This window comes from Seriola dumerili, unplaced genomic scaffold, assembly GCF_002260705.1.
Source record: "Seriola dumerili isolate Sdu_G_001 unplaced genomic scaffold, Sdu_1.0 BDQW01000149.1, whole genome shotgun sequence".
Taxonomy (NCBI): Eukaryota; Metazoa; Chordata; class Actinopteri; order Carangiformes; family Carangidae; genus Seriola; species Seriola dumerili.
In genome coordinates this window covers 9,204,610-9,222,109 of record NW_019174404.1, presented here as the reverse complement: position 1 = coordinate 9,222,109, position 17,500 = coordinate 9,204,610, and the positions used below count along the sequence as shown (strand labels likewise).

General features: G+C 43.5%; 1 protein-coding gene across 2 annotated transcripts in view; it reads right to left on the bottom strand.

The window, feature by feature from the left end:
• Positions 1–5,068, bottom strand: part of LOC111225684 (peptide methionine sulfoxide reductase MsrA 1-like) — a 33,873-nt gene extending 28,805 nt beyond the window's left edge. For both annotated transcript variants that reach the window (XM_022750698.1, XM_022750699.1), the window contains exon 1: positions 4,873–5,068. In XM_022750698.1, coding sequence (XP_022606419.1) covers positions 4,873–5,056 — 184 coding nt within the window. In that variant the 5' untranslated portion in view covers positions 5,057–5,068. The remainder of the gene's footprint in view (positions 1–4,872) is intronic.
• Between the last annotated feature and the right edge of the window lie 12,432 nt (positions 5,069–17,500).

The window sequence follows — 17,500 nt, the reverse complement described above, 5'->3', positions numbered from 1 at the left end:
GAAAGAAAATTTGAGAGTGAGAGAGAGACAAGAGTGCGATAGGAGGAGGAGGAGTGGGAGGAGGAGAGATCAGCCTGCCAAAACAATAAAAGGAGTAAATAGCCAGTGAGAAGCAACAGATGAGGGTAGCAGAGAGGCAGTGAAGGATTCTTTTGGCTTTCAGACCACCATGCCTTTGAGCGCTATATGAAAAGACCAAGCACTTCATCCAAGAGAGAACACAGAGAAAACAAACAAGCAAACAAATAAACAAACAAAAAAAAAAAAAAGAGAGAGCGGTAAAATGAAGACAGCCAAGAACACGCCGACACAGCACTGTCCAGAGAAGCCAACTTCAAGCCAAAACTCCCCGCCCTCTCGTCTCTCTCAGCTGCTCCCCATCTTCAACTTCACACTCTCTTCCTCACACCACCACTTCCCATCATCCTTCGCTCCCCTCTTTACAAAGCACGTGTGCGCCCGCCTGCACGCACACAAGCACGCAATCAGCCGCACAATCGCTCGCACGCCAACCTCTGCTGTGGGTATTTCTCCCATGGAGCAGCTGGCAGAGGTCCAGGCGGTGCCAGGCTGGCTCCTTTCACTGTGCCTAGCCCAGCATTCCCCCCTGCCAGCCCAGTGCCCACACCCCATTCTGCCAGAATTACCCCACCTAACACACACACACACACACACACACACACACACACACACACACACACACACAGGCACTGAGAAAGAACTGGCTGAATACCCTCACTACGCTGCCTCACTACGCCAGCAAAAGAAAGAACAGAGGACGACAAAAAACAAGCAGGGAGGGTGACTGACTGAGCTTACAAAAGACGAAAACAGGCTGAATATGGGGGAAGGATTCATGAAGAGGATTTTTTTTCCAACTTGGATGAGATATGGGCGTAATTTCTTTTGTGCGCCTTTGTTTTTGAGGATATCTGAAAAGCGCAGTGCAGGCTATACAGTACAGCGGGACTGAAGCGGAATACTTTGGTCACCTTTTGTCGCTTTTAGCTTGGTGGTTGTAGGCGGTTGGACCAGAACCAAAACATCGGACCCGGTGCCCTGCCACTCTGCTTGTATCATGGTTACCATCAGTCAAGGACACAACAATCTGTCTGTTGCTTAGCGGATAATAACGTCCAGTTTGACTTGTTTCGGTGGGTATTTAGTCTTTGTTACTTTCCGGTTCTACCCGTGGTCCTGTCTTTCTCACACGTGAAACTGAAGTCCAAGTGCTGCTGCCCCCCTCACGCAGAGACACGGGAGAGGTACTATCCCTGGATGCCAAAACTGGTGACGGAAAGGTTGATTTCCAGGCTGCTCTGTTTATTTCCTTCCAAAAATCCATTCTCTCCCTTTCCCTCTCTTTTCCTCTTCCCTCCCTCTCACTATTCCTCTTCCTAGCTTCACACAGGTTGGCAGGGAGTCAGACACGAGTCGTCGGAGGAGGCTGATGCTTTATACTGGTGCCAACTACCCTCTGCTGTATGGGAGGATGGGTAGGGGCGAGAAAGAATGGGGCAAAGAAGGGGAGGGGAGGAAAGAGGCAAGGCTGATGGGAGGTGGTCCATTTTTGAAAACAGTACGAGGTAAGTAAAGGAAATGATGCTGCCGTGGCCTTAAAACAATCAACACAACTTGGTATTGTGACATACATACATATGAAGCTACCTCTGTTCAGGCTGGGAGAACCGTCTAGACTCAGGAGAGTACAACTTTCAAGCCATCCATGCAATCCATACATATTGTAGCCTAGCAACAGAAACAGTTGCTATGGAGAAGACTATCTACTATAGCGCTGACTCCATTATCTTCCTCCAGCAAGATGGAGGCACATCCTGTTGGGGACTGCTCAAACAGCCAGTTTGATGGGGAAAGAAGGGGGGGGGGGGGTTCCTGCTGCTCAGCATACATGTATGACTGCATCTTGTCTTTGACTGTATAGTAAAAGGAAATTCATCTTGACATTCTTCCTCCACAGATATATCAGAGCAAATCCATCCATTTTCTATACAGCTGACTCTCTTCAGCATGCATTGGGCAAGACGCATGGTACACTATTCAGGGTCTCCAATTCACCGAAGTGACTGGGATGGAAACTTGAGCACCTGAAGGAAACCCATGCAGACACAGGGAGAACATGCAAACTCCACATTTAAGGTTGGGTCCAAAAACATTTCGTCCCTGCGCTGGGGCAACAGTGTTTATCACTGAGCCACAGTGCTGCCCATGAGCAAATCTCTCTCATTTATTTGTCCACTGTTTGTATACTTCATTTGCATGCTCTCCCACTTATTTACACATTTTTCTAACCCTCTGAGCTCATTGCAAAAGCCAAAAAAGCAAGGGCATCTGGAGACAGCAGAGATGAGAAAACAACAGAGAAATAATGCCAGAAATATATCTTCGCCATGAACCTGCTTTAAAGAGTTATGGAGAAGCATGTAACAGAGATTGATTTTGGTCAGCTGACCTCCCCCATCCTGTTTGGAAGAAATATTGGCAGTCTATTCTGCACTGACTCAAAATAATAGCTACTGTGCCCCTACCATGTAGCAATCTGCCACTGGATCATTCTCGCCAAGGTCACAGAGTACATTATACACACTGGAGCGAGGGAGGGAACAGAGGACACCGGGACGTCTGAACAAGGAATAAGGGGCTTCTTTAAAGAGGCAACTTTCAAAAACAGTGATTTTCATTGTACAGAGGGGACAAATGTGTCCACTCACTCACACACAAACACAAGGTTGGGACTGCACAGTGCATATGTGGAGCCAGTCCTTGCAACCCCTACATTACTCAGGCTTATTGGCCCACACTTACAAACACAGAAGCATGCTATTCCAACACACACATACACACTCTAGAACAACCCCATCCCCACCTAAGCTGCCCCCCACGGTGAAAGGGGAGGAACAGATTTCTGCCATGCGGTGTCTCCGAGCTGCTTCGACAGACGGAGCAGGAACTTACGACGGGGCGGAGCCTTCATGCGCATAATGCCCAGATGGGCCCCTGGACGCTGCGGCACCGTTTCCTCCTATGAACCTCACACCCAGCTCCCACAATGCACTTTGCGGTTGCTCATGTCTGAGTAGGTGATGACTGGGAGCACCGGGTTCAAATCGCACCATATTTCTCCTTTGTCGCAGACTCCTACGAGCCCTCCTGTCCCAAAATAGTAAGATGAAAAGATGAATGAAAGGACAAGACGGGCTGAGATGTGAGGGAGAGGTTTGACTGGGTGCTACACATCAAATATGAATGAAATTATAAATAGGTGAGGAAAAGTAGGAGTATAATGTCTTCATTTCATGCACTGATACTGGCAAAACGGAAACAGAAACTTCACTTTGGACTGACAGCTGAAACATTTTAAAAACAATAGTAACTGAAATGTCATATTCTCTCTGAGTGCCAGTGTGTCTCTGACAGTGCTGGGGACTTGATCCATACAGATTTGCTTTATCCCAATTTAATCATCAACTATTTGTAACACAATCCTACCATACATCCCAACAGGCTTTTTGCTGCCACTTCAGATTTTGTGGTTGACTCAGAGATTTCATCACTGTCCCCGAAGAGGCTAAAAAAAGTATTAAAGCAAGTGTACCTTAGACATACGTAGTTTATAAGGTTAAGTATAGAGATTAGGTTCCCTGGGGCCAAAATTCAAAAGGGAGAAATCACTGTTGATAAAGGATGTGACCTTACGCTGTGTGAAAATAATCCACTCAAGAATCAAACACATTTATGTGATACTTTATCCAAGATTCAAAGCAATAAAGTGGTAGTTGCCAACCTTTTTTATATTCTTAGACAGTGCAACAGAGAATATATTAACTGAAAAAGAAGCTGGCAGTTGTCCATCAAGAGTCATTGTACTTCATCCACTATTGCTTACTTAGGGTGAGTTTTCTACATCCAAAGTCATAAAGAGCTCAAAACACTTAAGTATACTGAACCGTAAACCGACACTGTTTCATCTTGAAAAAATTGCACATTTGAGCTTCAACTTACTCCTAAAGCCTTCTCATAACAACAGACTTTAGACATATCCTGTGACTATCATTTCAGGTGGTCTGGAATTGCAATGGTGTAGTCTGATCACCACGCCTTTGACATATCCGACAGACAGTGAAACCACATGTTTGGATCCACTCCAGACCAAACTTCATCAGACACAAGGGTTGTGTCAAGCTGACTATAGGCCAAAGATTCTCAATTTTCTTGTGTCAAGGGCTGCACAGGTAAAAACAGTTTAAACCACAGACATCGGCTTGAAAAAGGTTTTGTCCCTGGACCCTATAATCTTTTAAATTTATGTTATTTTTCTTCTGTCGTCTGTGTTTTTCTGCAGAATGCAGGCATTAGAAAAGTTCAAACCTGTGGTCACACAAGCCCTATCCTTTTTTCTTTCTTTGATGGTGCCAATTTCTATTAAAAGAACGTAATATTCTAGCCTACAGGTAGATTTTTATGTTAGCAAAACATGACTTGATGACATGATGCCATGCAGAATCTGGGAAAAGGAAAAACGGAAGTGGAAGGAAGCACCTCATCTAGTTGCAAAGGTCCTGTATGTCAGCTGACAACACTTATTTAAACATCCATCTTAAACTAAGAATGGTCTTACAACTCAATAACAACGGGACACTAGCATTTTAATAATGAATTCCATCAGACTGACACTGCAATACTGTCAATACACTCCTGAAGTCCTATTTCCTGTCATTACTTTTACATGAACTGCTCTGAGGTCAGTCGCGTGCGCTTATCACACGTAACTCAAGCACGTGGACAGTTTATCAGGTGTCATCCCGTGCCAACTCAATCCTGTTTGGAAACTACTTTTCACCGTGTGTCATTTACCTGCCACGACCATTTTCTCCTCTCTTCCCTTCAGAGCGCGGTCTCTGCTTGGCAGCTGAGTCTTATCTGACATTGTGTCCGCGGCAGCGATCGAAACACAGACTAGAAGGAGCCAAACTGTGTGTGTTTGTGTTTGGGAGAACAACTGTGGTGAAAATGGCCGAGTCTTCCGGGATGCCTCCATAACGCCACGCTGTTGCGTTGTACAGCGGGGATGGGAAACAGAGCGAGGGAGGGGTCGGAGAGACGGCGGCGAAAACGCCATCAATATGAATATTCATCGTGCGTGGGCAACGTCGTGCACTGCATATTAACTAGTCAAGGGGTTAATATGACTTTGGCACAAAAGCCTACAGTGCACCGTGTGCGGGAACGAAATTAAATTTAAATAAATATCCACGCCGTTCAGCATGCAAATGAGCTCTCGCCAATTATCAGCTCTCATTCTGTGGGAGGTGTTTCTGGTAGATCAGGTTAGAGTATGGATGTATGGGTGGGTAGGTTTCCCTTTGTGGTTCGTCTTACATCAAGGAACGTGTGTTTGGGATTAATCTGGACGAGTGACAGCTTCAAGACTACACTGTTAACAGCCTTTAAAAAACCGCTCTGTCCCTGAATCATATATTATACAAATGTTGGAAAGCCTCTGCAAAGAAAACAGTGGTTGTGTTCCTATAGAGACAGTTGATTCAGTCTATGTGTGGTACTATCTGGCACTCAGCATTGACCTTACGATTCTTTTATCTCCAAAGCATCAGTATGATTCATATAAAAAGCTATGCAGAGATTTATATGCACTGCCCACTGCACATGATTTTAACAGATCTTGTTACAGCACTATCGCATGTTGGGTCTCTTTGTCCCTTATTTTTTGTTAATTACACTTCAAAACTGTATTTTCTTTATGTTACGGTGGCCCTGAGCTGCACATACTCGCAACATAACCAAAAACACAAATGCGCTGCAAGTAGCACAGACATGGAGATGCACTTACATCCTTCCACACTCGTAGTTCAATGCTTTTAACTTCAAAAGTCACAAAGCATTGAACATCAAGTGCGCATACTACCATACGTCCATGCAAGTGCATCCCAGCCGGGTTCATCCCTTTTTTATGTCCCCTGGAAACACTTTCGTTGTTGTCTGTGCATTTGTTCGCCTAAGTTGCAGTGCGTTGAGCTCTCAGAAACACCGTAATATACATAATGAGAGCTGATTCGTACAGCTGTGTTCATCACATGTTTGAAGAGGGTGTCTTTGATGAGCAAGTTATGAAGTTTCATCACTAAGATAAATGATTTGTCTTCAAGTTATCTGGTCAGTCTATGGTATTTTCAAGACAAAAAAACAAACACTGAATCCTATGTCATTGCTGTAGTATAGAAATACAGAAAGTTGCAAATTGCAGTTGAAAGTCTTTAAGCAAGTCATATCAAAGATCTGGGTAACTGTAAAACTGAATGCCGATGTTCAGGATGTGTCTTAGTCATCAAAAGCTGGACATGATTCAGATTTTGGACAATAAAGAACAGAGCTGTAACAATTAGTCGATCGACAGAAAATGAACTGGCAACCATTCTGACAATCAGTTAATCATTTAAGTAATTTTCAAAATGAAAATTCCAAACACTCTCTGTCTCCAGCTTCTCCAGTGTGAGGGTTCACTGCTTTTGTCTGTTTTATATCAGTGTAAACTGAATATCTGTTCAGTTCTGTTCGATATCTGTATGTTACTGTGGACTCTGGGAAACTCTGTTGGATGTTTCTCCACTAATTTCTGATGTTTTATGAAGCAAACAATAATGAAATCAATCACTAGTCGCAGCCATAGACAGGATTCACCAAGAGTGTGAAATCACAGTGGTCGAAGACACTTACATACACCACTGCGACGTCCTTGGTTGGCATGCAAAAAAAGGTGCATGTCGTCCGTCTCTCACGGTGCCCTCACACTTACTGTCTGATTCTCTGCTGTAAACTGTCAAATAAAGGCAAAACATACCAAAAATAATCTAAGAAAAGGTCGCATGCATGCACCGGTCAGGTCACTCTCAGAAATGATTTTACTGCTCTCTGGTTTCATTTCACTACAGTCTGACCTGAAAGTGATGTGATTGTAATGAGGATGATTATTTAAGTGTGGGAACTTCTTGTGTATGCCATGAACCAACCAATCTACCGGTAACAAGAATTCAGGGCATTGTTCCTATATCCTCTAAGCCAGAATAACATCACACCCTGCTGCAATCCCCCTTTCCTCTCTCTCTTCCTCTTTCTCTCTCTCTTATCTGCTGGGGAAATGAAGCTCAATCACCTGCGGAGGAGCTGAGGGCGGCACAGGGGACTTTGCAATGCAAATGCCAGGTAATTACCCGAAAGCCAGGAGAGTGGAAGCACACAGATGAAAATAGAGCAGGCAGAGAGAGAGAGAGAGAGAGAGGGAAAGAGATGAACTGAACACTGGGTTCACATGCCTGTTGATGCAGGATGATTGGGGTGTTTTGGGGGTGTGTGGAGATGTAGGAAGAGGAAAGGGGGAGAGGAGAGGGGAGGAGGCGCTGCAAAGGTGATGAGAGCCACAGGGATGGATGGAAACCACATACATACATATAGATCCCACAATGCGTGTTAATTTCCCCCCCTGGTGTGTGTGTGTGTGTGTGCGCGTGTGTGTGTGTCTGTGTGTCTGTGTGCATATACCTCCTACAAATGATCAATAAATTTAGCATTTCCACCACTCTGTGCTCTATGCTGTGATGGAGGAAGGATCTACTTTTAATTCAGAGGAATATTGGTGGTGAATAAAACCTTTTTTTTTTTTGCATGAGTGCGGTAGTAGTTTGAGTAGAAGTGTGTGTGTGTGTGTGTGTGTGTATGCACGCGTGTGTACACTTGCATGTGTAAGTGTTTGTGCGTGTGTGTGTGTGCACGAGTCTGTTTGCACCATTGTGTGTATGCTCTGTAATGGGCACTCGTGTATGTAGTGTGTGTGTGTGTGTGTGTGTGTGTGTGTACGGCGGGTGATTGCATATGTTCGCGTGTGTGGTTTGTGTGTTGTACCGGAGGATTTAGTGAGTGTGCCAGCTTGCAGCTGTTTGATTGTCAGTGAGTGAGAGTAAAGAGATGTGCAGATGTGAGTGAGTATCAAAGAGATTATGAAATGACCTGGAATTAACCACCTCAGTAGATTTGAACTGGGTATCATGGCACCTTAAGCCCTCCGTTTGACTCAGAGGCGGTTGGAAAGCTGCATGTTACCTGGTTAAGACAGTTTAATGCAATTTTATTTAATAAGACAAAATGCTTATTTGTAATTCAATGTAGCACGCTCGCGTTTGTTTGATTGTTTGTGTGTTCGTGGAAGATATTACCAAGCAATAGTGTGACTCACAAGCAGTTTGCACCGCCACTCAATAGCTGCCTCTGATTAACATCTGAACAGAACAGGAGCCAGCCAACCAGAAAACTGTTTTGGCGATTTAGTGTAATTGTGGCTTTGCTAAAGTCTCACTTCGCCTAATTAGAATAATAAATCATGCCGCCTCGTTGTTTTCAAAGGGTCCTCCATCGTCTCGCCGAAGCAGGTGGGATTGTGGGATGGTGTGAAAAAACAAAGGGTTTGATTGCTCGGCTGAAGCTACAGTCAGTTAAAAGCAATGCGGCGCTCTCCGGGGGATTCATATTCAAAACTAAGCTGTATCAATTCATAGACCTGAGTGGGAAAAGCCAACTTGACAAATTTTGATTCATCCGCCGGCCCATGCTTGACTTCACTTGACATAAATCACTTGGCTCATTGGAGAATGGAGAGAATCTTTTAATCATCGAAGAGTACAACAAGTGGACACACAACAAAAAATACTGTGGAGGAAGCAATGCTGATATGTAATAAACCCTGTTATTCATATAGATTCTCAGCCATGACAGATGAACGGGAATTTTCTGTGAACTGTATTCTTCCCACAGTGAAGGAGGACATGCATCTCTGTCTCAACCTCCCCTGTTCAACAGTGATTACAAACTGTATGCGATCCTGTTTGGGCAGCCTCGTCTTTTTGTGTATTCTTCTCATTTGACGGTCACTGAGTCTATACTCGCTTGGGATGTGCCTCAGCTTCTGAGGAGACAGTTTGCCAATTTGTAGTATCTCTTTAGAGCCATGTAGCATGTCATTTTATTGTGAGTTTTGGATTTGTTATTTCATTGGTTCAAATAATTAGATTTATTAATTTGTTCAGTGATTTTGGTTCATTGAAAGATGTTTGTGGTGTAAGTGGTGCTTATGTTGGAAATCTCGAGAGTGCCTGCGACTGAAGGGTTTTATACGGCACTGCAGGGATTGTTAGGGACTAGATTTTAAATTTAATAGCCCTTTTTCAATATTTATCGCGAGTAGGAGGAGAAGCTCTGCTCTACATGAATTCTTTCTTTGTCTTGATTCCTTACCTGCACCCTTCAGACTTTATTGTATTAGATCTCTGTTGGATGTTTGTTCCTTTACTAAAATAAACTGGTTGAGCCCAGCACGCATATAAAGTTTTGTAGATGGGGAAATGACATGAACATAATTGTGCTCCAAGTGTTTGTATTACATAATTTTGTCTAATTTTGCTAGAAATCTGACCTGGATCAAGCACCTAAAAAACTGCAGTGCAGTGCAGCACTTGAGTAAATGTACTTAGTTACTTTCCACCACTGACAGCAGGTGGTATTCACTGTGTGTACTGATTGTAATACAATCCCCTCTTACACTAATTCTTTTTCTCACACATAGTTGTTGCATTTTTATACATTTCAGAATAGCAGGTGATATTGGAGGCTGCTATGTGAAAGATACAAGTAAAGGTAGAGGAAAGAGAGAGATAAACGCAGAAAAAAAATCTGAGCAAGCTGAGTGCGGCTATGTAATGCCAGTCCACTTCCTCTCCCTCTTGCTCTGGCGCTCGACCCGTGCTAAGAGTGGCTAGGCTAAGCCACTCTTGCCCTACATACAGCCTAAACAGCAGATTACTGACTGTCCCTCTAATCCCATGCACCGGGGCATGTGCCACTGTCACCATGCACCAACCACCCAATCACCCTGCAGCCACCGTCACAGTGCCTGCTGTTCTGCTGGCTGTGCAACCCCCCACCCCGATCCCTCGCGTCTTCTCCGTTTCTGTTTTTTTGGTCACTCTTTTTGGATTTTCGGTTTTATTTCTATCTGAATAAAAGCGCGCTAGAAGCTGAGTTACTGAAATACCTCATTCCACTGTCATCTCTTTCTCCTCCTCTCTGTCTCTCTCTCTCTCTCTCTCTGTCTTCCCTAGCAACACCCTGTCCCATCCTCATCCTCCCAGTGCCCCCCACCCTCTCCCAGTTTTAACCTCCTCATGACCACCTGGCATGGGATAGCTTCCTACAGTCCCTCAGCCTCACCTAAACCACCAGGCCTGAGATTAGGGTTAATCTGGACCTTGTGTCATCCTGTATCTATCCGCCTCCCCCACAGCACCATTCTTTCCTCCCTCCCTCCCTCCTCTTTACCAAAGAGGCTTTGGTTTAAAATCCTTTATTGTGAACCCCCGCTCCCTTTGCAGTGTCTTCCCGCCTGCTGCCAACTGCAACTTTTCCTCCCGCACCACATCCTCAGCCAATCCTTAAACAGATACTGGTAGAACCTGTCCCCAAGCTATGCTGGTGAAGAGCCGTGAGCAAAGGATTCTTGCATTGTCTTTCTCTTTAGAATAATTTTGGAATTAGGAAAGAAGTGTTAAATTCTGCACATGCACTATGCAAAAATGAAATGCTCGCACGCATATGTGTGCACATGAGCATGCAGTGATACATGACTATACACAGGAAGTGTGCATACAGTGTGAGGACTTGCTGTATTAGCACGTGTGCATCTTTTGTGCACATCCGTGGTAGTTTGTTCAATTCATCTGGACGAGGGCTTTAGATGAAAGTCAAAAGAATTCATCCTCCTCTCTTCTGTCCCAATCACCCAACCCCCAGTGCATTTAGCCAGCCCTGCTCTCCCGGTCCTGTCACCCCGAGGACAGAGTGAAGGCATGGAGGCCCGAGCTGGATGAAGAGACGCCACAATGGTGCAAAGAGCAAAGATGCGTAGAGAATGAAGACACAAAAGGGGGAAAGATACAAAGTGCTAAAGCCCCTTTTCATTTTTTTTTGTCTCTGGAAATAAATGGCAAATTCTCCCTCAAGCAAAGTCTCCTTTCTAGAGTTGAAAAGCCAGGAAAAAGCACTTGGCAGACAGAAACTAGTAGAATGAAGACTGAGAGGTAGCGAGACGGCGAGAGATGTAGGCCAGCAATAAAGTGTCTTATCGTGAGGGGCAGAGAGAAAGACCCTTGAGCATGAGAACCTGCATGAGTTGGATGCTTTAATGAGAAACCGACATGGAGGATCCGTGGAGGAGGATGAAGGATCCGTTGAAATGTTAATGTCAAATTCCTTGTGTAATCATAGGCAGCCAATTTGTTGAGCAGTATTTAATTTGTTCCGATTACACAGATAGTCTGTTCGCTTATTAAAAAAATTTGAGTACATGTAACATAATGATTATTTATAGGGTTCATTCATATGATTCCCAGCCAGCCGGAGGTTCCTCATGCCTCCGTCACACAGAGACACACACACACACACACACACACACTACATGAACACACATACACATTCACATAATATGGACTTGAGGACACTATCGTTTCTGCAGTAGTTCTTAATATACGGAGGTAGGACAGGATGCTCAAGGCCTTCTCCATGGATTAAGAATATGGAATCCCAGTGCCTTGAACAAAACAAGCAGCACGATGCGGGAGTGACTGGTGGAGCGAGAGTGACTGATTAAAGGAGAGAGAGCGGTAGAACATGCTGAGAAAGGAAAAAGTCGGAGAGTGAGGGAAGAAACGAAGAACGTTCAAAGTGATTGTGCGAGAGTGCAAAATGTCCACAGAGAGCAGGAAAGAGAGAGCGAGCGATGTAGTTAATGGATGTAAATTAATTGCTGTCATGTGGATTCTGATCCCAATAAATCAGGGTCAGTGTGGTCTCCGGTGCCATCTCTGCATGGCTGGGAAAAGGCACAATGGAGCCTTGGACACTGGTAGACGCGCATTAGCACGCACATATACACGTATGCACAAACACACAAACTTACACACATGCTGCTCTTCTGATGTAATAAGGCGTGTATATCTCAAAATGTTGAACATGAAATGGGAGAAACATTGAGAAATGTAATAATCCTTGTGCAATTTGTGAAGGAGATAGGATGTGTGTGTGTGTGTGTGTGTGTGTGTGTGTGTGTGTGTGTGTGTGTGTGTGTGTGTGTGTGTGTGTGTGTGTGTGTGTGTGAATGTACAAATCATGACCAAACATATTAGCTGAAATAAAATCTGTGGAGCCAGAAAAAGTTTTGTAATACATGAAATTATGTGTAAATAAATGTACAGTAAAATAAAATAAAAGCTGCTGCCGCCCTCCTAACACTTGCCGCCGTATAATGAGCCTTCATGTGATATCTGGGATCCACAGTGCAGTGCCATCAGATCCCCTTCATCATGAGGAGATTTTTTAAAAATGCACCTCAAGTCCAAACAGAATACTGGATGCCAACTAGTGCAGACCTAACTGGGTTATAAATGCAATGTGGTCCAATGAATTAGCCATGCTTATTACTGAAAATTACCACTGTGCTTTCTGCTTAACTAGGCTGCAAAATTGATTTACCTTATTTCCCCAGTCTATGACCATCACAAAGACATCCTGTTATTATGAGGGCTGTGAGTATTATTGTATGTGTTAATCAGAAAATACGTGAACCATGTATTTTAATTACAAATCATACAAGAGCAATTTTAAAAACAAAAGCCTTAAAAAAAAAAACCCCACTCATAACGTGTTGCCCACACATTAATAGAAGCTGCCACGCTGCAACAACACCAAATCATGATTTGAAAAAAAAAAAAAAAAAAAAAAACTGTCAACGCTGATGTGAACGTTACCATATTTTTAAAAAAACACATTTCATTCATTACACTTTACAGTACACTATTCCCCATATTATCTACACCATGTTTTCTTTGATACTGTATGCCCCAAAGCAAATCACTCATGTTCAAACAATAATATCTGAACATGAGAGAAATGGTGCAAAATGGGAAGTAGGTCACATAGCAATTTATTTGACAAAAAGGGATGGGGGTGGGGAACTGGGGCATGGTGTATGCAGAGGCAGCAGCAAAAGGGAAGGTTTTTGGGAACACAGATCAGATAGTGTGTGTTTGCATGTGTGTGTGTGTGTGTGTGTTTGTGAGAGCGATTGAATGTACACATGTTCGACCTGGAAGTGAAGTTACAAGCTGTTAAGACTCATTCAAGAACTGCTTGGTCAGTGTCCTCTTGCTGAAACATGATCATGTTCACGTACTTTTTTTTTTTTTTTTTAAATATTACAGATCACACTCACATAAACACAAACACAAACACACAAACACACAAACACACACACACACACACACACATACACTCATCAGAGGCTCCATTGCCCACTCTAGTGAAATTGAAACTGATATTGCGGTCACTGGACCATATCAGCACATCTGACACAGAGAGTGTCAGCAGCATTGATCAGCTGTCAATGAACTACCCAGCTACCCCCACCCCTGACACAACTAAACACATACACACACACACACATACACATACACACACACACACACACACACACACACACACACACACACACACACACATACACAGTTGAGCTGTGTGTATTGCCACTGATATTTACAAAGTAAATACCTAAAATCCACATAACCTACTGTAAAAGCATGTATTCCCCTGCACACACACCCACACACACAAACGTAAGCTCTCTGGCTTCCTCCTGATCCTGTTTAAATCCCGTCATCACTGAACATCACAGCTGTATGATTTGCGAGTGCATGAAGGCCATATACCCCTGTATTCTCCACTGGCCTACTGTGCTAAATGCTACAGCTTATCTGGCTATACAGTTCGACATATAGTGCTGATGCATTTGCTCGGAGACTCCTTCATTTGTCTTCAGGTTCACCTGCCCGGAGGCCACAATTTGTGTGTCACTGCTGAAAACTTGGATGAAGTTATTTTTTTTGGGGGGGGGGGGGTTCAATAAAAATGCTAAGCAGTGTTTTACATAAAAATAAATTCTGATGAGAGATGGTGAATTGTAAAAAAATTTTAAATAAAAAGTATAAATAAATTTGAGCAGTTCTCCTGGAATAAACATGAAGCGGTGATTCAGCTGATGCCAAAATAAAATTTGATTTATATCGATTAGTTTCACTCACATACGAGGAACATTTCTGTGTGATACATTTCAATTCTGCAATAAACACTTCAGCACCACTGCAATGTGGAAGTGCCTCTACCAAAATAGAAAGAAAAGAATAATAAAAAAAAAATCATTTTTCTTTTTAAAACCAAATTTCAAAATAAGTAAAAGAATTTAAAAAAAAATAAACATCAATCACAAAGATTGTTGGATTTCAAATTGCATGAATATTATACACATTTTACATACAAACAAATCAATCTGTGGAGAATTAGGTTTATGTATATGTGGCCCTATTTACATATTGAAAGACTGTCTACTGTATATACTCTGAACACAATCTAGACTATCTGCACAGACTGCGCTGAGGATCTGTAAAGCCACATTAACACATGAGAGAGGCTCTGGAGCACCAGTCTTTTCTAATGACTCGATAATCCGACCCAAATGCTGCCTGCTTGCTAATCTCTCCATCAGATTACCAAACTAGGGACGAGTACTGTCTATTTGTCTCAGCCTGTCTCCCTGTCTTCCTGCCTGTCTGTCTCTCTCCCAGCTTGTCTCTTTGTATAACCGTTTGTTTCTCTCCCTTGTATTTCTCTGTATGATCACATTTTTTTTTCGCTTGCCTCCCTGTGATCTTCCTGGCTGTCTGCTGGTGGGGTTGCTTGCCTGTTTGCCCGCTCTCATCCTCACATGTACAAGCTTTTAAAATGGAGGACAGGGTAGTAGGACATCAAAATGCAGTCACAAATCTCCTTCCTCTCTTCGTGCCAACATGCACAGGGGTAAACATGCCTAACCGAAAACACATAAATGCATACAGTACAATATGCGTGAAATTTATGGCATGTAATTTATGCCTATAAATAATACAGTTCCAGCCTTCTTCAAGAAATCAAAAAAAGAGAAAAAAATTGCACAAATTGCAGAGTATATTCCACAAAAACAAATAAAGCTATAGGAAATTTATTTTTGTTTGTGCTTCTATTCAAACCATCTTCACTCACATTCACTCTCGAAATCCTTCCCTCCATCCCTCACAAAGAAAAGGCCGAGCTGTCTCTACGTTCTACCCCAAATCTCTGCTGCAATGTTACTGTGCATTTCATGTAAACAGACCCAAACTAATGCCCTATTTGTCACACGTCTTCCATGTCTGATTCTATACATTTACTATAAATCACTGCTGCAGTTTTAAGCCTGCAAGGCCCTACAAAGTGTCTCTTTGATTTAACAGAAATCACTCTGTGTCTGCCTCTGTGTGTGCATGTGTGTGCATCTGTGTCCTGTTTGCATGTGTACACACGAGTTTGTGCGTGTTTGGACGGAGCCGTGTCTCTGTCTTAAATATACTGTAGCTCAAACTGCTGCTGACAGTCTGCAAAAACTTTTGACATTTAGCTGTTCACAAAATAACACTTGACGCGACTAATACTAACTGAACATGTCTCGGAGTTATCCCTGTATGCATGGCAGTTTATGCAGATTTAGTGACAGATCATATTTTCCATGAAAAATTATATATCAAATTCTAGGACATTTCAAGGTAAGTAATCCTGCATGATATTGAAAAAGATATTTTATGGTTTTACAAAAATGGAGATCAAAGGGTGTGAAGTAAATGTGTGTCAAATTGCTACCGGGCAGACATGCAGCCATTTAGCCTACATGGTTTTGGTAATGCCTGACAAATATCACACTGCCGACCCAAACGTTGCTTGTAGCTGCACTATGACAGATAAAATAAACATAAGAAAATTTTCATAATCAATGCTCAGTCAATCAATGTTTAATCAGTATTAAACATTGAAAACAGTGCGGCTCATGTGTTCTGTAATCACCTAAACAGGCAGTTTATTCACCCTAAAATCTTTTTGTCTGTTCATTGTCATAAACAATGACACCACTGTTTTTAACACACTTAAAATGAATAAATTTGATATATTGATGAAGAATTCACTAGATCTGAAAATGTCCCTGCTTTAACTTCTACATGTAGCACTGGAGATAAAATGTGACAACATTGTGGCACAAGGTCTAAAGTAGAAAAAATAGTAAAACTAAGAGTGGCAGCCAGTGTGAGCATAAATTCTTGAATACAATGGGATCAGTCAAAACATGGAACACATAAAAAAAATATACTCATTCAAAATGGACCTCTTCCTGCACAGATATGACAATTCTAGATGTCGACACATTTCAAAATAATGAGAGAGGTTAGGAGTGGGGATATCGGGATGAGCTAAGTGCTGAAGTGAGGAGGCATGAGACGGGGAAGAGCAATAGAGGGCTGGAGGGAGCGGGAGATGGAAAAGGACTGGAAAAAAAAAGATAGATTCAGTGCTGTTAGTGGACGAGTGTGTGTGTGTGTGTGTGCGCGCGTGTGTGAGTGTGTGTCTGAGATGGAGGAAGAGGAGTGTTTTTTTTTTTTTTTTTTGTTTTGTTACTGCGGCTGTCCATTTCCCGGGATCAGCTGATGGCCGCGGATGATGGAGCGGTGAGGGGTCAAGGGTCAAAGCCTTGCATTGTCAGCCCTAGCCCCGCTCTCCCGTGGAGTTCCCTCCCTTTCTCGCCCCCCCCGTCCCTCCCCCTCCTCCATCCATCCCCGATGCCTCATGCACATTTACATACATTTATCAACACTGTGCGTCGCCGTNAGTGCTGTTAGTGGACGAGTGTGTGTGTGTGTGTGTGCGCGCGTGTGTGAGTGTGTGTCTGAGATGGAGGAAGAGGAGTGTTTTTTTTTTTTTTTTTTGTTTTGTTACTGCGGCTGTCCATTTCCCGGGATCAGCTGATGGCCGCGGATGATGGAGCGGTGAGGGGTCAAGGGTCAAAGCCTTGCATTGTCAGCCCTAGCCCCGCTCTCCCGTGGAGTTCCCTCCCTTTCTCGCCCCCCCCGTCCCTCCCCCTCCTCCATCCATCCCCGATGCCTCATGCACATTTACATACATTTATCAACACTGTGCGTCGCCGTGGCTTCGCCGAGTGAGGGGATGCACTGCATGCATTACTGGCTGGCTCCCGCTGCAGTCTGTGCATTCACCGCAATGTCATACTTGTAAGCATTTCGTATTGTGTTCAGGCACTGGCGCATGATACAATAATGTGCATCTGCATGAAATGTGTATGTGAAAGTGTTGTATATGTGAGCGAATGTGTGTGAGTGTCTACAAGCACATCTGTGTGTGTATGTTGTGTGTGTGTGTGTGTGTGTGTGCAGGACAAGACAGGGCCTCCCACCCCCGCCACCTCAGTATTAGGCCTACCCTCCTCACCCCTCGTCCCCCCTCCCATTCCCACCCC